Below are 23186 nucleotides of genomic sequence, written 5' to 3' on the forward strand. Positions count from 1 at the left end.
GATGTGTGCTCAGTGCATCTGAGACTTGTACATTGTAAGTGGAAAGGGCTTTGGTTCATTCCTCTGACTCATTATGTTGGTAAGAAAGGCTAAAATGTTAACAGCTACTCATTAGGATTATTATTAACAGCCCTGTTGTACTCGTTCAGCAGTTACACAAAATATCGCAGGCGGCAGAGTCGCTGCATAACAGCAGTGAAGACCTGGGTTCAAATCCAACCATGGCCTTGTCTATCCCTTCTCCCTATATAGAGATGTGTCACTCTTGATTCCACCCAGAGTCCCAAAATGTGATAATTTCCTACCTGTAGTTTTAAGGTTGAAAGAAGACTCGAGTTTAACCTATAGCCTAACATGTAGATCCAGAAGAAGGCAAAAACCCCAAGAGGAAAATGTTTATTGCCCCAAAGGTTGAAAGAAGACTTGAGACCTATAGCCTAACATGTAGATCCAGAAAAAGGCAAAAACCCCAAGAGGAAGATGTTTATTGCCCCAAAGGTTGAAAGAAGACTCGAGACCTATAGCCTAACATGTAGACCCAGAAGAAGGCAAAAACCCCAAGAGGCAGATCCTAATTGCCCCATATTAGGGGGAAAATTCCTTTCTGACTCCGCATATGGCGATCAGATTAGTTCCTTGGATTAACATTCCATCACAGAATGTAGTATCAATAATCTGTAATTAACCATTACAATATTTTAAGAAAAAGCAAATATCCAGCAGATCCAGGCGTTTTTTTCTTAAAATACTTCTTTATTGCATTACATTAAAATTTTCAAAGGAATGGCATCCAGCAGATAAAGGTCTTACATCAGATTATACCCAATGCGTTTTGACACATGAATAAGACATTATGACATATTAATGTGTCGAAACGCGTTGGTAGTAATCTGATGTAAGACCTTTATCTGCTGAATGCCATTCCTTTGAACATTTTAATGTAACCCAATAAAGTATTTTAAGAAAAAAATGCCTGGATCCGCTGGATATTTGCTTTTTCTTGAATTGAGGACATCCTGACCTAGGATTTTCCGTCCAGGATCAAAGGGTAATTGTCCTGAGTATACTGCAAGCAATCAGAGCTGGTTCGTATGTTTATCTATTACAATATTTTGTGACAAAGAGTACCATAATACTGCTGTTACAGTAAAGAATCCATAGTTTTACTGCTCGTATGTTTATCTATTACAATATTTTGTGACAAAGAGTACCATAATACTGCTGTTACAGTAAAGAATCCATAGTTTTACTGCTCGTACAGTAACGAATCCCCATCTGTAATGATAATTAATTCTTTCCTCTAGACGACGTTGATGCTCCCTTGCCATCTTTCTGCAACTAGATGTAAAAAGATCTTTATTAAGGTCTCTGTGCTGTCCCCTAATGACAAAACATCCTAAGTGTCACGATGTGAGTGCAGGATAGCAAAGGAAAAGGGCTCCAATGTAGTCCCTAAGCTATCCGTAATTGCAAGGTTACCCTTAATGGTGAAGATGCCTGAGTCTCATACCTGGCTATACTCCAGAGCTAATATGTACCTGCTTCAGGAAAGGAAGGGGCAGGAGTGTGATGGAAAAATAGATTTAAATTAGACAGGGAACAAACGAAACTCATACACTGCAAACTCATAGTGATAAACAGTAAGAATCTAAGGAGAAAAGCAAAAGGAGGCAGCAACAAAAGGATAACAAGGGTTAATTGGTGATTCCGTTGGAGTATTTCATTGGGGCCCATGAGCTTCAAGATACAAAAATGCCTGTGTGACTGCAGGATAGCAAGGTGCTCCTATACTGTCCCTCAGGCTACGGGACCCTAGGCTATCCCTGTTCTCATGGTTACACCTAATGGTGAGGATGTCTGAGTCCTGTGCCTGGCTATTCTCCTGACCATATCCTAAAACCAGGAAAGGAAGGGGCACGAGTGTGATGGAAATAATTAGTTGCCCGTAGCGCACAAAGTCGTTAAACCCCCGTCACACGTACTTACCTCCTGGACGACCTCGCTGTGGGCGGCGAACGTCCACTTCCTGAAGGGGGAGGTACGTTTGGCATCACAGCGACGTCACACAGCGGCCGGCCAATAGAAGCGGAGGGGTGGAGATGAGCGGGACGTAAACATCCCGCTCACCTCCTTCCTTCCGCATTGCCGCCGGGACGCAGGTAAGCTGTGTTCATCGTTCCCGGGGTGTCACACGCAGCGATGTGTGCTACCCTGGGTACGATGAACAACCAGCGCAAAGTAGAATAAACGTTTTTTTAAAAATGAGCGACGTGTAACCGATTTGCGATTCGTAACCGATTTGCGATCGTTTACAGACGCTCGTAGGTGTTACACGGGATGATGTCGCAAACGATGCCGGATAGCGTCACGAAAACCGTGACGCCAACGACATATCGCACGACAGATCATCTCGTGTGACGCCCGCATAAGTCAGGTGCGAATGTATACAGCACGTTTAGGAGCTGAGACCTCTCCATATGCAGCTGGTGCTGGCTGCTTTAGGTTTCTGTTTTTTTTTACCTGGTATAAATGCCGCTGTTCTAAATTATGATCTCTTTTTATCCTATTTTTTTTTCAGGGCTGATGTAACAAAAAAACAGTAATTCTTAAAGTTTTATTTATTTATTTTTTTTTTCAGTTTTGCCATTGCATTTTATTAATTCAGACAATTATGCACGCTGTGATACGAAATATATTAATTTTTTTATCTATTCTTTTCTTCTTTTTTTCTACATTTATAATTGTGCTATACACATTTTGGAAAAAAATGTTGATGTGATTTAAAAGTTTTATATTTGCTGTTTTTTATATATTTTTAATGATTTTTTTTAAAACTTTTATTAGTTGCTTATGCAATACACTGTGTTACTGAAGTAGTGCAGTGTATTGTAACAGATATGGGAACCTTTCTGTAGGCCCCCAGCCGCCATGTCAACCCATCGTATCACATTACGGGGAAGATAGTGGGTGTCAAAAGCCTGACCCCTTCCCCTCCTCTTTCGTTTATGACCTCCTAATTGTCATTGTCACGATTGACAGCGTCATAAAACAATGAACACATCCACCGAAAATGTACGGCTATAAAAATAATGAAAGCTGAGCTCTGTATGGTTGCTAAGGGCAACAAAGTCAGTTTTGTGTCAATCGTTGTTATAAATGAGGCCTAGTACTTTTTTTGTAATACTGGATCCATTTCTGGTTTTGGTTAAAAAAAACCCCTGTATCAATAACCTCAGTGACTTTTTCTCCAAATCAGTGGTGACTTAGGAACCCTCCCATAGTCTACCATTGCGGCCCTTATTTATCAAAGCTGCCTGACTTTGCTGCCCACAGCGACCAATCAGAGCTCAGCTGTCATCTTTCCAAATGCTCTGGCAAAATGAAAGCTGTGTTCTCATTGGTTGCTATGGGTAACCCATACAGCTTTGCTGTAAGGCCTGAGGCCTAGTGTGTATGATTAATATAATTCACTCCCATTGCTCCGTACACAATAGTGGACAGGGTGGCGCCAATATGTAAACAGTCTCAGTGACCTTAGTAACCCTTGGTGCTATATCTGCCAGAAAAGCCTTGTATATTATATCATACACTAGAAGGTGGCCCGATTCTACGCATCGGGTTTCTAGAATTTATGTATTGTGTAGTTCATGTATGATTTTTGTTTTATATATATATAGATGTTGTTGTGTGTAGTTACCAAGTGTTTGTGTAGGGCGCTGTACATGTTCTGAGTGTCGCGGGGGGTGAGAGCGGTGTTGTATGTGTGTTGCGTGTGTTGCGTTGTTTGTGGAGCGCTGTGTGTCTGTAGCGTTGTGTGTGTGTGTGTGTTGCGCGGTTTGTGTGGGTGTGGTGTGTTTTGGGGGGAGGTATGTTTTGAGCAATGTGTGTGTTGTGCAGTATGTGCGTATATTTGTGTGTGCAGCGTTGTCTGTGTGTGTGGGTGTCTGTGTAGGGCGTTGTTTGTGATTCCTAGTGTGTGTGTGTTGTGCAGTGCGCGTGTGTGTGTGTGTTGGGGGGAGGTGTGCACCTCCCATCGTGCTCCATCCCCCATGCTGCGCACCCCCCATCGTGCTGCATCCCCCATGCTGCGCACTCCCAAACGTACTCCATCCGCCATGCTGCGCACTCCCAAACGTGGTCCATCCGCCATGCTGCGCACTCCCAAACGTGCTCCATCCGCCATACTGCGCACTCCCCATCGTGCTGCATCCCCCATGCTGCGCACTCCCAAACGTGCTCCATCCGCCATGCTGCACACTCCCAAACGTGCTCCATCCGCCATGCTGCGCACTCCCAAACATGCTCCATCCGCCATGCTGCGCACCCCCTATCATGCTCCATCCGCCATGCTGCGCACTCCCAAACGTGCTCCACCCGCCATGCTGCGCACTCCCAAACGTGCTCCATCCGCCATGCTGCGCACTCCCAAACGTGCTCCATCCGCCATGCTGCGCACTCCCAAACGTGGTCCATCCGCCATGCTGCGCACTCCCAAACGTGCTCCATCCGCCATGCTGCGCACTCCCAAACGTGCTCCATCCGCCATACTGCGCACTCCCCATCGTGCACCATCCGGCATGCTGCGCACTCCCAAACGTGCTCCATCCGCCATGCTGCGCACTCCCAAACGTGCTCCATCCGCCATGCTGCGCACTCCCAAACGTGCTCCATCCGCCATGCTGCGCACTCCCAAACGTGCTCCATCCGCCATGCTGCGCACTCCCAAACGTGGTCCATCCGCCATGCTGCGCACTCCCAAACGTGCTCCATCCGCCATGCTGCGCACTCCCAAACGTGCTCCATCCGCCATACTGCGCACTCCCAAACGTGCTCCATCCGCCATACTGCGCACTCCCCATCGTGCACCATCCGGCATGCTGCGCACTCCCAAACGTGCTCCATCCGTCATGCTGCGCACTCCCAAACGTGCTCCATCCGTCATGCTGCGCACTCCCAAACGTGCTCCATCCGCCATGCTGCGCACTCCCAAACGTGCTCCATCCGCCATGCTGCGCACCCCCCATCATGCTCCATCCGCTTGGGAGTGCGCAGCATGCCAGATGGTGCACGATGGGGAGTGCGCAGTATGGCGGATGGAGCACGTTTGGGAGTGCGCAGTATGGCGGATGGAGCACGTTTGGGAGTGCGCAGTATGGCGGATGGAGCACGTTTGGGAGTGCGCAGCATGGCGGATGGACCACGTTTGGGAGTGCGCAGCATGGCGGATTGACCACGTTTGGGAGTGCGCAGCATGGCGGATGGACCACGTTTGGGAGTGCGCAGCATGGCGGATGGACCACGTTTGGGAGTGCGCAGCATGTGGGATGCAGCACGATGGGGAGTGCGCAGTATGGCAGATGGAGCACGTTTGCTCAGCCTCTCTCCTTCCAGCCTCCCTCAGCATCAGCCTCCCCCTCCCAGCCTTCCCTAAGATCAGCCTCTCTGCTCCCAGCCTCCTCCAGCACGCCGTGCTCCTCTGCCGACACTCACCCACACCCGATCGCATCCACTCACCCACACAACCGATCGCATCCACTCACCCACACAACCGATCGCATCCACTCACACACACCCGATCGCATACACTCACACACACAGACACTGACGATATTGCACATACGCGCTGATACTCACAACATCCGGGGATATCACATGCTTCTGGCCATGTGATCCTCCGTCAGGTCCTGGAAGCTCACAACAGCACAATATCGCCGCCGAGAAGCAAGCGATATCCCAGGATGTTGTGAGTATTTGGATGCGATGTGATGTGTGAGGTGTGTGTGAGTGTGATCTGATTTGTGTGTGTGTGTGCTGTTATGTGTGTGCTGTTATGTGTCTGTATGTTCCGCAGCTGCAGGACCTTGATGTGTGGATGCGATGTGATGTGTGTGTGAGAGTGAGTGTGAGCCGGTGTACACTGGTAACTATGATACACATCGGGTAACTAAGGGACCTTAGTTACCCGATGTGTATAATGGTTACCAGCTTTCACGGCCTCCGTTAAGATCCCAGCATCGCAAGGTTATGTCTGGCGCTGCCGGGATCCTGACGCAGCCGGTGTAGAAGCAAGAGATATCCCAGCATGTTGTGATGTGTGAGGTGTGTGTGAGGTGTGTGTGAGAGTGAGTGTGATCTGATGTGTGTGTACTCACCTGGGAATCGGAGCCCCGTGTCAGTTGGGCCACAGCGAGCGTGCATTGCGTGAGGGGGGCGGGGCCTGCAGAGAGCCGGGGCGAGAGGCCAATCCGTGTGGGGGGGCGGGGCCATGGCGAGCCCAGCGGCCAATCAGCTTTGTGTCACCGTAAGGACACAATTTCGGAGCATGACAGACAGACAGACAGATAGACAGACAGATAGACAGACAGACAGAATAAGGCAATTATATATATAGATGAGTCTAATATGTGGTTAATCACTCTGTCGCAGTATTACTAATTGTTCACTTCATACCAGTCCTCCAGGAAGCCGGCCAGTTTTTACATGTGCTCACTTTGTCAGATCTGGCATCGGCGATAGTGGTGATGCTCAACACAAGTTACTCATTAGCATTTCGGTCTGAAGAGTTTTGGCAAAAACACATAATATAAATAGAAAGATTATCACATGCAATAACCAGCGGGATGCCAGACATGTGCAGGGACGTGACATTAGAGATCATGAGCTTTCTTACGTAAATGCGTTAATTAACGGGTTAATTCTGTCACTGGTGGACACAGACAGAAAAGGGCCCCCGAGCAAGAACAATATATGGGCCCTTTGGAGCCCATGAGTTCACCATAACGCACAATTCCCTCTGCTTTAAGCCTGCGACACACATCCGTGCCGCCGGTACGTGTTTGCCATTTTTTGTACGGACTGGCGGCACGGAGACACGTTCAGCAATGCTACCCTATTGTAGCAGGCACACATACGTAAAACCACACGGAACGTGTGTCCGTGTGCGTTTGTACATGTGTGCGTTTTTCTACACGCTGACATGTGAGTGTTTTCTCCGGCAGCACGGGTGTCACACGGCCCGCACCCGTACCAGACGGGTGTAGTGTGGATGCGGTCCCGTGTGACACGCGCCGGAGAAAACACACGTGTCAGAGAAAAAAAAACAAACCTTAACTCACCTTCTCCAGCCCTCCTGTCTCTGCCGCTGCTGTCACTTGCTGCCAACCGCCGCTCATTATGCTCATTTAATATTCACTTCACTGCCTGGCAGCAGCAGCAGCGGGGAGACGGGACGGCTGGAGCCGAAGATCAGCACCACGGACAGCAGCGCGGACAGCAGGAAGGACCACGTGAGTATGTAAATAACCTGTTCTCCGTATGTTATCATGGATAGCTGCGGAGAACACACGTGGCCCGCACGTACCAGAGACACGTACTTACCTGCACGCAACACGCAGGGAAAGTACGTGTCTCTCGGCACGTGCGTGATTTTCACGTTAGTGTGTCGGAGGCCTTAGAGGTAGAAAGGCCCTCTTATCTCTGGGGCCCCTGTGCGGCCGCTCAGGTTGCACCACTGATATGTCCGGCCCTGAATTCTGTCCCAGTTGTATACCATGTGCAGCAAAATTTAGGTGTTGCGTACAAAAAAATTGTGCACTCCATTTTATTTTTAATCCCTTTATGACGATCAATTTTTATTTACGCTCTTTCATTTTTTTTTCCCTCCCTTTTTTTTTTTGTAACGGTTTTATTTTTCAATCAAAATATTGTCCTATTTTTATGCCGAACAAATTGTTGTTTGGAGTCACAACATTTTTTTTAAACTAGAAAACTTGCCGACACTTCCTAATCTCATAGTCTGAACTGGTGCATACTGAACATGACATATGATATCCAAAATAGCAGTTGCACTCATGTAAAGGGAAGGAGAAAAAAACAAGAATGTAGATGGTGAACATTGAAATATAAATACGCATTACTGCCAAGAAAAGATTAACGTTTTTGGGGGAAAAATATGAGTTACTTAGGAAATAAAAGTGGCCAAATTTACTTGTGCCCAGCTCCAACGTCAAGGTGTAACTCTCATCTGGGTCCTACTCTAATTTCTCTTGTCCAAACTGACCTTTTATATGCACTACAATATGAATATGCATTACTGCCAAGAAAACATGAAAAAATATTTTTGAAAACTATGAGTTACTTAGCAAATAAAGGTGGCCAAAGTTTTTAAAAAAAAATTCATGTTTTCTTGATAGTAATTCCTATTTATATTCCAATGTTCACCATCTACATTCTTGTTTTTTCTCCTTCCCTTTACTTGAGTGCAACTGCTATTTGTGAATATTGTATGTCATGTTCAGTATGCACCAGTTCAGACTATGAGATTAGGAAGTGCCGGCTATTTTTCTATTTTGTATTATGGAGTCATGTCCTTTGTCTGCGCACTCCTCCCAGTTATTTCAGGTGTTTTAATTTCCCTTTTGCAGGTTTTATTCTAGCCCATATAAAAGGTCAGTTTGGAGAAGAGAGGCATAGAAATTAGAATCGGAGCCAGATGAGAGTTACACCTTGACGTGGTATCTAGGCACAAGTGAATTTGGCCACCTTTCTTTGCTAAGTAACTCATATTTTTCACATTCCAATGTTCACCATCTACATTCTTGTTTTTTCTCCTTCCCTTTACTTGAGTGAACGTCTATTTTGGATATTGTAGAACATTTCTTTTTGACCATATAATGCTCTGAAAAACAATGGAAAAAAATAATTGTGGTGAAATCATGAGAAAAATAACACAATTCTGCCAGTTTTTGTGTGTTTTACTTGTAAATTGTCCAGCGTGCGGTACAAATAATCTGGTAATGTCATTCTCCATGTATATATATATATATATATATATATATATATATATATATATATATATATATATACGGTATATATATATATATATATATATATATATATATATATATATATATATATATATATATACGGTATATATATACACACAGTTTTTTTATTTTATTTTATTTTTTATTTAAGTGTAGGGGGGAAAAAAATAGAAATTTGTAAAAAAAAATAAAAATAAAATTGGTCTGTGTCGTCATTTTCTGAGACTTGTACCTTTTTATACTGATCTAGCTGTGGTAGCGCTTGTTTTTTTTTACATGTCAAGTTGATGTTTTTAATTGGTACAGTTTGGGGTGAATACAATTTTTTAAGCACTTTTAAGCAGGGGTGGGATTCAAATTTTTAACAGGTTCTCTGTAAACTCCGCCTATTTGAAAACCACACCCATTCTGTAACCACACCCATTTTGTTAGCCACACCCATTTTCACGCAGTTTCCTCAACCAAAAAATACAAGTAATTTAAAGTAAAATCTCCTTCCCCTCCTATACCGTCACTCTCCTGTCCAGTACTAGTTGCTCCAGTCATATTGTATTAAATGTTTTTTCTACAGTTTTTAAAAATTATTACTAAAGGAGCCCTGCTAAAATTGGAACGGACGAACTTCACCATACAGATCTCATCCCATGTGGCTCCTTTCCCCCTACAGATCCCATCCCATGTGGTTTCTTGCCCCCTGCAGATTCCATCCCATTATGGCCTCTTTCCCCTTCAGATTCCATGCCTTTATGGCCTCTTTCCTCCTACAGATCCCATCCCATTATGGCCTCTTTCCCCAGCAGATCCCATCCCATTATGGCCTCTTTCCCTTGCAGATCCCATCCCATCATGGCCTCTTTCCCCTGTAGATCCCATCCCATCATGGCCTCTTTCCCCTGCAGATCCCATCCCATCATGGCCTCTTTGCCCTGAAGATCCCATCCCATCATGGCCTCTTTCCCCCTGCAGATCCCATCCCATTATGGCCTCTTTCCCCCTGCAGATCCCATCCCATTATGGCCTCTTTCCCCTGCAGATCCCATCCCATTATGGCCTCTTTCCCCTGCAGATCTTATCCCATGTGCTCCTTTTCCCCTGCAGATCCTGTCCCATATGGCTCCTTTTCCCATATAGCTCCCATCTTATGTGGCCCCTCTCCCCATATAGCTCCCATCTTATGTGGCCCCTCTCCCTATATAGCGCTCCCATCTTATGTGGGTCCTCTCCCCATATAGCTCCCATCTTATGTGGCCCCTCTCCCCATATAGCGCTCCCATCATATGTGGCCTCTCCCCATATAACCACATATAGCTGCCATCTTATGTGGCACCTCTCCCTGCATCTTCGGCTCACTGAGCGCTTACCTGCTCCAAGCACGGCGGCCTCTCCTCTGTCTTCCGTCCTCCTCTGCGGCTCTCTGCACACTGACGCTGACAGACGGCAGTAAGAGGAGCTATCTCTCTATGCTACCGTGACCTCTGTAGCGTCAGCGCGTCGCTGCACGCTGTCAGTGTCTTAAAGACACACTAACACAAATGAATACAGGGAACCGGATCGCCGCAGCTATTTCTTGCCGGTTCGGGGAACTAGCTGCTATTTTACCAACCGGTTCTCCAAAACTGGACAGAACCGGCTGAATCCCACCCCTGCTTTTAAGTGAACTTTCAGAATCAGAAGTGGTGACTGAAAAATGTCAATTCTGGCATTTCATTCTTTTTTTGCTTTCCAGGATTTACTGTTTGGGTTCAATAATTGCATATTTTATTAAATCTTATTTTTGGAAATATATTTAGCAATATCGAATATATTTATTTTTTTTATTTAATTTTAAAGAGAGAAAAGGGGATTGATTTTTTTTTTCACTTTTTATTTTATACTTGAACCTGTGATAGATCTCTTCTTCTATGGAGTACAATAATATAGTGCAGTGATACCTCGGTTTTCGTTGATAATCCGTCTGAATACAAAACAATGAAAGCCGAAACCAATGAAAACCGAGGCAATTATTTCCATAACAATCAATGTAAATCCAATTAATTCATTTTAAACACTAAAATACATACCAGAAACACATTTTATAGAGAATAAAAATAATGTTTAATATTAAAAACAATACAAAATTAATATAAAATGAATATACAGTTAGGTCCAGAAATATTTGGACAGTGACACAAGTTTTGTTATTTTAGCTGTTTACAAAAACATGTTCAGAAATACAATTATATATATAATATGGGCTGAAAGTGCACACTCCCAGCTGCAATATGAGAGTTTTCACATCCAAATCGGAGAAAGGGTTTAGGAATCATAGCTCTGTAATGCATAGCCTCCTCTTTTTAAAGGGACCAAAAGTAATTGGACAAGGGACTTTAAGGGCTGCAATTAACTCTGAAGGCGTCTCCCTCGTTAACCTGTAATCAATGAAGTAGTTAAAAGGTCTGGGGTTGATTACAGGTGTGTGGTTTTGCATTTGGAAGCTGTTGCTGTGACCAGACAACATGCGGTCTAAGGAACTCTCAATTGAGGTGAAGCAGAACATCCTGAGGCTGAAAAAAAAGAAAAAATCCATCAGAGAGATAGCAGACATGCTTGGAGTAGCAAAATCAACAGTCGGGTACATTCTGAGAAAAAAGGAATTGACTGGTGAGCTTGGGAACTCAAAAAGGCCTGGGCGTCCACGGATGACAACAGTGGTGGATGATCGCCGCATACTTTCTTTGGTGAAGAAGAACCCGTTCACAACATCAACTGAAGTCCAGAACACTCTCAGTGAAGTAGGTGTATCTGTCTCTAAGTCAACAGTAAAGAGAAGACTCCATGAAAGTAAATACAAAGGGTTCACATCTAGATGCAAACCATTCATCAATTCCAAAAATAGACAAGCCAGAGTTAAATTTGCTGAAAAACACCTCATGAAGCCAACTCAGTTCTGGAAAAGTATTCTATGGACAGATGAGACAAAGATCAACCTGTACCAGAATGATGGGAAGAAAAAAGTTTGGAGAAGAAAGGGAACGGCACATGATCCAAGGCACACCACATCCTCTGTAAAACATGGTGGAGGCAACGTGATGGCATGGGCATGCATGGCTTTCAATGGCACTGGGTCACTTGTGTTTATTGATGACATAACAGCAGACAAGAGTAGCCGGATGAATTCTGAAGTGTACCGGGATATACTTTCAGCCCAGATTCAGCCAAATGCCGCAAAGTTGATCGGACGGCGCTTCATAGTACAGATGGAAAATGACCCCAAGCATACAGCCAAAGCTACCCAGGAGTTCATGAGTGCAAAAAAGTGGAACATTCTGCAATGGCCAAGTCAATCACCAGATCTCAACCCAATTGAGCATGCATTTCACTTGCTCACATCCAGACTTAAGACGGAAAGACCCACAAACAAGCAAGACCTGAAGGCTGAGGCTGTAAAGGCCTGGCAAAGCATTAAGAAGGAGGAAACCCAGCGTTTGGTGATGTCCATGGGTTCCAGACTTAAGCCAGTGATTGCCTCCAAAGGATTCGCAACAAAATATTGAAAATACAAATATTTTGTTTGGGTTTGGTTTATTTGTCCAATTACTTTTGACCTCCTAAAATGTGGAGTGTTTGTAAAGAAATGTGTACAATTCCTACAATTTCTATCACATATTTTTGTTCAAACCTTCAAATTAAACGTTACAATCTGCACTTGAATTCTGTTGTAGAGGTTTCATTTCAAATCCAATGTGGTGGCATGCAGAGCCCAACTCGCGAAAATTGTGTCACTGTCCAAATATTTCTGGACCTAACTGTAAAACACTATGGTAAAGAATAAATACATTTTATCTTACATTTGTTATATACATTTTGAAATAGATGAGTGACGTGATATTCACATAATGCCACACAGAGCAAAAGAACGCATGAATCACCCTTTGTTGTCGCAAAATTAGCAGCGCAGTCACGTGGGCATGCCGCACAGAAACAAACGAAAACAAGAGGCAACTTCTTATTGGAAAAAATCTACAAACATCGAAAACAACGATAACCGATGTCAACGAAAACCGAGGTATCACTGTATATAGTATATATATATATATATATATATATATATATATATATATATACTATGTATATAGTATATAGTAAAAATGATGACCTCCTATGCAGACTAGTCTGTGGCTAGTAGGATTGCTCCCTGGTCAGGAAATTAGTGGCACAGTCGTTTTTTCTACTCGGTAGCTGGTAAAATAATAGCAAAAGCCAGCATTTTTGCATTATAAAAGGGAGCATGGCAATAAAGTTACTTCCTATATGAATTAGCTATAATAACTAGAGATGAATGGACCTGTGGAATTTTGGGTTCTGCAGGTTCAGCCGGATTTTACATGAAGTTTTGTTCTGGACCTGAACTTGACCCGAACCTCATTGGAAGTCACTGATTGGGCAGTTCGGGTCTCCAGTGACATACGGCCAGCCATAAACAGAACATTTTCAGTGGAAGGAGGGCAGGATTTTTTCTTTCTTTCTTTTTGCTGGGCACACTACATCCGATTTTAGGCTGAGGCCACACGAGCATATGATAGCTAGCTTCCGCTGTGCTGCAAGTGTAAGCCGATCGGATCACAGCTGTGGAGGAGAGGGCGGGATTACTCTCACTATCTCCTCCATTGCCAGCTAATGCGATTATCGCACTGCACTCTGGTGTCATCCGAGTACACTGTAATGTTTCACTTGCACCCATAGACTTGTATGGGTGCGAGTGAATATGAATCGCATTCCAGCTGCAGCATGCTGCGACTGTTTTCTTGGTCCGATTAGGGCTAAGAAAATAATCGTAGATAGGAACGGCCCCATAGAGTTACATGGGTCCGGGTGGAATGCAATTTTTTATCACATTACACTCGGTCTGTTTTACTCACCATGTGTCCTAGCCCTTACCCCCAATGCCAATGCACGCTCCAGTGGTTTGCATATGTTAAGCACCCAAACTCAAACACTGGTATTTTTTTTTTTGTAAAGTCTGTCTCAGTACGAACACCGAACTTTAAAGTTTGGGTTTGCTCATCTCTAGTTATAACTCTTATGCAGGCCCTAGCCCTATAAATATTAGCAGCATGAGGACTAGGTCAAGTGTGCAATTGGCACTAGGGATTATAATGGGCAAGTTAGCAGAGAGCCAGAGACTTGTGTAGCATATCGAAAGCATATGCAATTAGTGTCAGATAGGATATCTTTGCAGTGCTAGTGAGAGAGAAGAACATAGAAAAAATTATTTCCAGAAAGATCCCATTTGGTAGTACCCATAGCTATAGAGGGCATTCTACCCACATTTTGATAGCAGATTGGCAGAACGTGCCCCAGTTCTGTTCTTGTTATGGGTGAAATAAAAGAAGGATGAGATAGCAACAGATTTGCAGAGTTAGAGGGCGGTCAATCCCAAAGGGACTGGCATCAGACTTACAACCTGCATTGGCGGGGTTTTCCGTATGTGTATCAAGGAGAACCTGGAGTATTAGAAGATGAGACCAAGTGGAGAAACCATTGCTCCACTACACTGCAGAATATAGTAAAGTGTTTGGAATGTTAAAAAAAGTGGACTGTTCTATAACAAATGTTGTGCTGTTATTGTAAGAGACCACTTACCAGACCCCTAAACAAATACAGACCTCAAGTCAAATTCCCTACATAAACACAGACCCCAGACCAGATCCATAAACAGATCCCCTGGACTAGGCCACCAAAATAAATTCAGACCACACACCAGACCCTTTCTCACATACAAACCCCAAACCTGCCCTCCTAATCAATTAAAGACCTCAAGCCAAAACCATTACACAAAAGCAGACCACAAATAAGACCCAAAAAGAAGTACAGACCTCAAGTTAGGCCCTCTAAAAAAATATAGGCCTAAGACCAAGCCTCTAATCCAATACAGACTTAAAACCAGACCCCAAAACAAATACAGACCATGGACCAGATCCCATAAAGAAATACAGACACCATACTAAGCCCCAAAACAAATCTAGACGTGAAAAGGGACCCCTAAACAAATGTAGACCTCCACCCAAACGCCTAGAGAAATACAAAACTTGAGACCAGACCCCTAATCAAATACAGGCCCCAAACCAAACTCTGCAGATGCTCTCCTCCCCTTATTCTTGCATCTTGCAGGACCTTTCTTTCTTGAGTACCACCTCTGTAGTATTACCTGGGCACAAAGAGTATTACAGGAGCAAGGGGATCTGTCTTGAAATTCTGGAAAGTTGACATCAGGGTTCTTCGTCTTGTGGTAGACTCCTGGATATTCTGGCAGAGTTAACCAGTATGTGTAAACATTTCATGTTTAGGATTCTATTACCTGCATAGGGCAAGTATAGAAAGCATAACTAAATACACATATACAGTACAGACCAAAAGTTTGGACACACCTTCTCATCTCTAGAACAACTATTAAGAGGAGACTTTGTGCAGCACGCCTTCATGGTAAAATAGCTGCTAGGAAACCACTGCTAAGGACAGGCAACAAGCAGAAGAGACTTGTTTGGGCTAAAGAACACAAGGAATAGACATTAGACCAATGGAAATCTGTGCTTTGGTCTGATGAGTCCAAATTTGAGATCTTTGGATCCAACCACGGTGTCTTTGTAGAAAAGGTGAACGGATGGACTCTACATGGCTGGTTCCCACCGTGAAGCATGGAGGAGGAGGTGTGATGGTGTGGGGGTGCTTCGCTGCTGACACTGTTGGGGATTTATTCAGAATTGAAGGCATACAGAACCAGCATGCCTACCACAGCATCTTGCAGCAGTGTGCTTTTCCATCCGATTTGCGTTTAGTTGGACCATCATTTATTTTTCAACAGGACATTGACCCCAAACACACCTCCAGGCTGTGTAAGGGCTATTTGACTAACAGAGAGAGTGATGGGGTGCTACGCCAGATGACCTGGCCTCCACAGTCACCAGACCTGAACCCAGTCGAGATGGTTTGGGGTGAGCTGGACCGCAGAGTGAAGGCAAAAAGACCAACAAGTGCTAAGCATCTCTGGGAACTCCTTCAAGACTGTTGGAAGACCATTTCCGGTGACTACCTCTTAAAGCTCATCAAGAGAATGCTAAGAGTGTGCAAAGCAGTAATCAAAGCAAAAGGTGGCTACTTTGAAGAGCCTAGAATATAAGACATATTTTCAGTTGTTTCACACTTTTTTAAGTATTTCATTCCACATGTTTTAATTCATAGTTTTGATGCCTTCAATGTGAATCTACAATTTTTAGAGTCATGAAAATAAAGAAAACTCTTGGAATGAGGAGGTGTGTCCAAACTTTTGGTCTGTACTGTAATTCTGTTCATATTGTATATTATGTAATCACAGGGAAATGGTTAACATAACATCTCCTATTATAAAGGAAAAGGCAGATCTGATAATTGACAATGGCTGTCCTTACGCCGCAGCAGCATAATCTCCTTTATTCAACTGTAGAGAATAAACCTATAATTGATTGTGGTTTTCTTGTTTCCATTTCCTACATAAGGACATTAGTAAAATCGGAGATACATTAGCCTTTCTTTTTCACTAAAGCTTAGCGAGCTACCCGCAACACTAATAGCCTGAATGATTAACATAGGATCGATGGCGGCGTGCTCTGCTAATGACCCTCAATGTGAAAACCCCTCCTGAGTAGCATACAGCTAGATATGGAAAATCTAAAACTGATATATTACCAATGGATGAAGGTTTAAGTTCCGGTGTATAATATATTCCGCCGCCATAAGCATACTAATGCTGAACATGAATAATATTGGTATTGTAGGTGCTCATCCTGTATCTTATAAGATCTGTTTGTTTAAATCTTGCACTATTGCACGGTCAATGCAAGACATGCTTGACAACTTTTCAGCTAAAACCGAAAAAAGCTTTTCTTAACTGGTTGTTTTCGTGTAAAAAAAATCTTAGCATGCACTCCTTATAAATTAATTAGTTATTAATGGAACATACTTGGACTGGGTTACAGTTAACAGTGGGGTAACAGGGATCAGTATTGGGCCCTCTTCTTTTTAACATATTTATTAATAATCTTGTAAGAGGCATTGAGAGTACCAAGACAGGTTATTAAACTTGGGGTTGTTCAGTTTGGAAAAACAAAGGCTAAGGGGCACTTTGCACGATGCGACATCGCTACTGCGAAATCGTCGGGGTCAAATCAAAAGTGACGCACAGCCGGCGCCGGTAACAACGTCGCAACGTGTGAAGCCTAGATGCGCCGATAAATGATTGCAAAAGCGTTGAAAATCGGTGATGTGTGTAGCGTCGGTCATTTTCATAATGTCACACCAATAGGAGATACGATGTTGTTCCTCGTTTCTGCGGCAGCACACATCGCTGTGTGTGAAGCCGCAGGAGCAAGGAACATCTCCTTACCTGCCTCCACCGGCAATGCGGAAGGAAGGAGGTGGGCGGGATTTTTACATCCCGCTCATCTCCGCCCCTTCGCTTCTATTGGCCGCCTGCCGTGTGACGTCACTGTGACGACGCACAACCCGCCCCCTTAGGAAGGAGGCGGGTCGCCGGCCAGGGCGACGTCGCAGGGCAAGTAAGTGCGTGCGAAACTGCCGTAGCGATAATGTTCGCTAAGCCAGCTATCACAAGATATCGCATGTGCGACGGGGGCGGGGACTATCGCGCTCGGCATCGCTAGCCAATGTTAGCGATGTCGCAATGTGCAAAGTACCCCTTAGGGGCAATGTTATTACAATGTACAAATATGTGAGGGGACAGTACAGAGCTCTCTCTAAAGGTGTTTTTACACCTAGACTTGCAACAGGGACAAGGGGGCATTGACTACGGTTAGAGGAAAGGAGGTATATCATAATCACAGATGCAGATTCTTTACTGTAAGAGCAGTGAGACTATGGAACTCTCTGCCACATAAAGTAATGGTTGAGTCACTACTGAAATTTAAGAGAGGCCTGGATGACTTTCTTGAAAAATATAATATTACCTGTTATGTGATTCTGTGATGAGGCATTGATCCAGGAAACTAGTCTGATTGCCGTATGTGGAGTTGGGAAGGATTTTTTTCCCCTAATGTGGTGTGGGTTTTTTTTGCCTTCCTCCATATCAATATTTTAGGTTAGGTCATGGGTTGAACTTGATGGATTTAAGTCTACTTTCAACCTTAAACACTATGAAACTATGAAACGTATAATGCATGCAACAAAAGGCAGCTCAGTCACCCATCCGTGATGCTGCCGAGCACACAGAGCTGCACAAACATCTAGTCACTTCTCAATTTGTGATCACGGCTGGTCCAGTTTTCGATACGGCTATCTGAACTCATCTGATGGTGGATCTGATGGCAGGCGCCGTATTTGGAGTCATCCTATGAAGACATAACATGTCAATTAAAGAGCTATATTGGTCTACATAAACCATCATCTATCCAATGGTTAGGTTGGGACCACCCATCAATCATCAGAAAAAGGGATTCAACTGGAACATCGGTTTACGGAGCTGACTGGAACATCAGTTTGCCCATGCTCTCTGCCACAATATGGTAGGTTTTATGGCACTGGCGATATGTAGGTAGCCAAGCACAGCTCTGTCATGAGATACCAGACGAAGTAAGGTGCATCTGTGATTGTCCACTGTGGTCTGGCATCCAGGGAAATATAGTGGACACAAACGCCCATATTCATCTACTAACTATTACCTATCCATTGGATCATTAACTAGAATACCCCTTTGTTGCCATTGCCAAATTAAATCAATTTCCTACTTTGCCACTCGGGACAATTTTGTAAACTTGTCCACATTGTGACATAAAGCTTCATCGCTCTTCAAATTTCTAAGTAATCCTTGTTTAAACTTCGCTTGACTCATGACCTGACGGCAGGACACATCTGCTCATTTGAGATAATTATTCGGAAGAAGACTATGATGTACACTATTATCACCTTAGCCCATGGGAAATTTGCATTTCTTCAATAACTGCGACATCCAATTGGCAACAGGAGGCATTTTAATTGGTCCATGATCTATTATATAATATATATTGCGGCACATCGGACGCCGCACTTCCTGTTTGTTTATTATATCCACTCTTCGAGACGTCTCAATACATTAAATTGACATATTTAGGATCCTACTGAGACATTCATACTCACCTCAATAGACTCTTTATATGATCTTGTATAAGAAAATATGATGCTAGGGTTTTATTCATCTTGGTCTCGGTGCTTTGCTTTTACTTTTTGTCTGTATTTTTGTTCTTTCTCAGATGCATAATCTCCAGGAGCTGAGGAGGAGTGCCTCCCTGGCCACCAAGGTCTTCATCCAACGGGACTACAGCGAAGGAACCATGTGTCAATTCCAGACCAAGTTCCCAGCAGAGCTGGACAGTCGGGTATGACCATTTTATAACACTGCACCATAGATTTGGTGCCAGAACATTGTACATTTTTTATTTTTATCATTATTATTATTATTATTATTATTATTATTTTAAATATAACATTTACTGTAATTTTTAAAAGTTCATTTTATATATAACATTTGTATTCAGGTTCTCCAGAACTACTAAATTGATGGTCTTAACTATCTTCTGCCTTGTGCCAATGGCCCCTTTCAAGGGTTGAGTTGTATCAGGCAGCAGATCCACAGTCTGGATCTAAAGGGTGCTTTACACGCTGCGACATCGCTACCGATATATCGTCAGGGTCACGTCGTTAGTGACGCACATCCGGCGCCGGTAGCGACATCGCAGCGTGTGACACCAAGGAGCGATGATCAACGTTCGCAAAAACGTTCAAAAACGGTGATCGTTGACACATCGCTCCTTTCCTTAATATCGCTGCTGCCACAGGTACGATGTTGTTCGTCGTTCCTGCGGCAGCACACATCGCTGTGTATGAAGCCGCAGGAGCGAGGAACATCTCCTACCTGCGTCCACCGGCAGTGAGGAATGAAGGAGGTGGGCGGCATGTTCCGGACGCTCATCTCCGCCCCTCCGCTTCTATTGGCCGGCCGCTTAGTGACGCCGCATTGATGACGCTATGACGCCGAACGCACCTCCCCCGTGAGGGAGGGATTGTTTGGTGGTCACAGCGACGTCGCTGACAAGGTATGTGCGTAGAGATAATGTTCGCTACGGCAGCGAGCACGAAATGTCGCACGAACGACGGGGGCGGGTGCTATGGCGCTCGACATCGCTAGCGATGTTGCAGCGTGTAAAACCCCCTTAAGTGACTTTAACATGGACCAAATTGTGATGACTAGATGACAGAGTTATACTGGTAGTATCTTCATATGGCAGGTCTTATGAGTTGTTCCCAATTTCAGTGGTCATTACCCACCAAAAGTGGTTGAAGGAAGGAAAAAAGGAAAAACGGTGAACGTGGCAATACGGGCATCCAAATGTCATTGATACACATACTGTAGTAAGTGAAGGCTAGCTCACGTGGTCCAATCATAAAGAAGAGCTACTGTAGTATGAACTGCTACAAAAATCCTTTTGGCTATGATATAACAGGTGTCAACACGAAGAACATGGAAGCTTACAGTATATGGGACAGTGTAGCTACAAGCTAATCCATCTGACCCTTATCTACGCCTGCTCTCCCGGAACTCATGTGAGGATGTAACGTCATGCAAGCCCTGCACCCAATCACTGCCGGCTTCACTGTCCCTTCCTTCAGATGTGTAAATAATCACTAGGTAGTAAGAGTTGCGGCAGTCATCCAATTCATGTAAATTATTTATATGTTCGAAGGTGAAGCTGGCAATGATTGGGCATGGGGCTCGTGTGACATCACAGCCTCACAAGAGTCCCAGGAATGGCACCAGCATAGAAGATGAGTATAAGCTTTTTGAATTTAATGGGGCAAACATGGGGCATGAGAAGGGGTTGTCCGAGTACTGCATAACCCCTTTCAGTGAAGAAGACAAGCTGGTGGACCCTGTGTGATAATCCCATTATAATAGTGGGATTTCATAATGGCCATGACTATTAAGAATGAAGTCGGCGGTTATTGGGTGCAGGGCTCGCATGACATCACAACCTCACGCGAGCTTGAAGAACTCGAGCACCGACACCGCTGGAACGATGGCCGTATGGGACGTGAGTATAAGCTTTTTCGTTTTAATGAGGACAAACATGGGGAGTGAGAAGGGGTTGCCGGGTAGTGGATAACCCTTTTCAGTGAAGAAGACAAGCTGGTGGACCCTGTGTGATGGTCTGAGTGATGTTCTGCTGGAAAACCTTGAGTCTTGGCATTATGTAGATGTGACACACACCACCAACCAAACTATTGTTCAGACCAAGCACACCCCATTATAGTAGTGGGATTTTGTAATGGTTGTGACCATTAGGAATGAAAGAATAATTGAGCAACGTCACAAGGTGATGAATTGTCTCCAAATTTCCAAAATCTCAATCTGATTGATCATCTGTGGGTGTCCGGGCTCTATGGAGGCCGCACCTCACCATTTACAGGATCTGCTACTGCAAATGTCTTGGTGCCATAGTCCAGAGGACACCTTCAGAAGTTCAATGGGTCAGAGCTGTTTTGGCAGCCTAAGGGGAGGGGGGGCCTGAATAATGGTAGATTTTAATGTTATGACTTTGGGAATGAGCACAACTATGACAATCTGGTGACGGAAACTAAACCATGGATCCTCATTTTAACATTCCCTCTTCTATTATCTTTTATCTAGTTCACTACCGGAGATTTGCTCTTCATCAAAAAGTAGGTGAAGTCGAATTTCCAGCAATCCGCTAATTTTTATGGGTGATTTTACATCACTAGTGATGGCCCAGATACCAGCATGACTGTGAATATGTCATGAGATGTCTTTCCTCTGCCCATACTGTGCTATTTTAAGAGACTTCTAAGAGGTTTCCACTCCTCCCGTTCCTCCTCGGAAGTATCTTGGGTCCTTTCCTTGCCTGTCAGAATGGAGATTAGTCATTAATCAATAGAGCAGAAGGTTCTTAGGGGACTCTTTCTTCAGTGAGGAGAATAGCCATGGGGGGCCTAAGGAGAAACTGCTAGTTATGCCGTCCTAGCTGTAATTACGGGAATGGAGTTAGACATACAGTAGGCAGGAATTGCTCCAGAGAAGGAGTTTTTTTGATCACATTTAAAAACACTTCAATTAAATTGTCCTATCATTTTTGGCAGAGCAAAGGAACGGAAATGTGCGGAGAGCAATAACTCCTGATACAGAAAAAGACAAGATGTCTTAATAAATTACAGACATGCTACATTGTGGCATAAAGCTAATATCAATTCGGCATGTACGCTGGGTTATTTAAAGATTTTGTGATTTAGCTGCTGTGTTAAGGAATACTGGGGAAATATGAGGGAAAAATGGGGCGGTGTGTATAGGACCCAATTACGCCATGTACAAGTCTGATATGATATGACATGCCTGTCATCTGCGGGATAATAGAGCCATGGCTGCCCCTGCTGGACCTGGTATTGTGATGTGACATCAAGCATTTCCCCTGTACTGCAATGTTACATTAAACTTGGTGGTAACCTTTGTTGTGAATTATTTCTATGTTATAGATATGACATTGTACATTATTATCCATGTACTATAACATCAATGTGCAAATGATTCATGTATTGTATTGTAACTTTATCGTGTATTATCTCACTGCTGTGTACGCTATACTGTGACATCCCAATGTTTATTACCCTTGTACTCTGATATCACTGTGTATTATCCCCTTAGTGTGACATCACTGTGTATTATATCTGTGCTGTGACATCACTGTGTGTATTATCCCTGTACTGTGACATCACTGTGTGTATTATCCCTGTACTGTGACATCACTGTGTGTATTATCCCTGTACTGTGACATCACTGTGTGTATTATCCCTGTACTGTGACATCTGTGTGTATTATCCCTGTACTGTGACATCACTGTGTGTATTATCCCTGTACTGTGACATCTGTGTGTATTATCCCTGTACTGTGACATCACTGTGTGTATTATCCCTGTACTGTGACATCCCTGTGTGTATTATCCCTGTACTGTGACATCACTGTGTGTATTATCCCTGTACTGTGACATCTGTGTGTATTATCCCTGTACTGTGACATCACTGTGTGTATTATCCTTGTACTGTGACATCGCTGTGTGTATTATCCCCGTAGTGTGACATCACTGTGTGTATTATCCCCGTAGTGTGATATCACTGTGTATTATCTTTGTACTGTGACATCACTGTGTATTACCTCTGTACTGTGACATCACTGTGTGTATAATCCCTGTACTGTGACATCACTGTGTGTATAATCCCTGTACTGTGACATCACTGTGTGTATTATCCCTGTATTGTGACATCACTGTGTGTATTACCCCTGTACTGTGA

General features: G+C 43.9%; 1 protein-coding gene across 5 annotated transcripts in view; it reads left to right on the forward strand.

Moving 5' to 3' along the window:
* GOLGA7B (golgin A7 family member B) overlaps positions 1–23186 on the forward strand; it is a 377547-nt gene that overhangs the window by 330685 nt on the left and 23676 nt on the right. For all 5 annotated transcript variants that reach the window (XM_075348404.1, XM_075348405.1, XM_075348403.1 and 2 more), the window contains one exon: positions 19082–19207. In XM_075348404.1, coding sequence (XP_075204519.1) covers positions 19082–19207 — 126 coding nt within the window. The remainder of the gene's footprint in view (positions 1–19081; positions 19208–23186) is intronic.

Source organism: Anomaloglossus baeobatrachus, chromosome 5 (assembly GCF_048569485.1).
Source record: "Anomaloglossus baeobatrachus isolate aAnoBae1 chromosome 5, aAnoBae1.hap1, whole genome shotgun sequence".
Taxonomy (NCBI): domain Eukaryota; kingdom Metazoa; phylum Chordata; class Amphibia; order Anura; family Aromobatidae; genus Anomaloglossus; species Anomaloglossus baeobatrachus.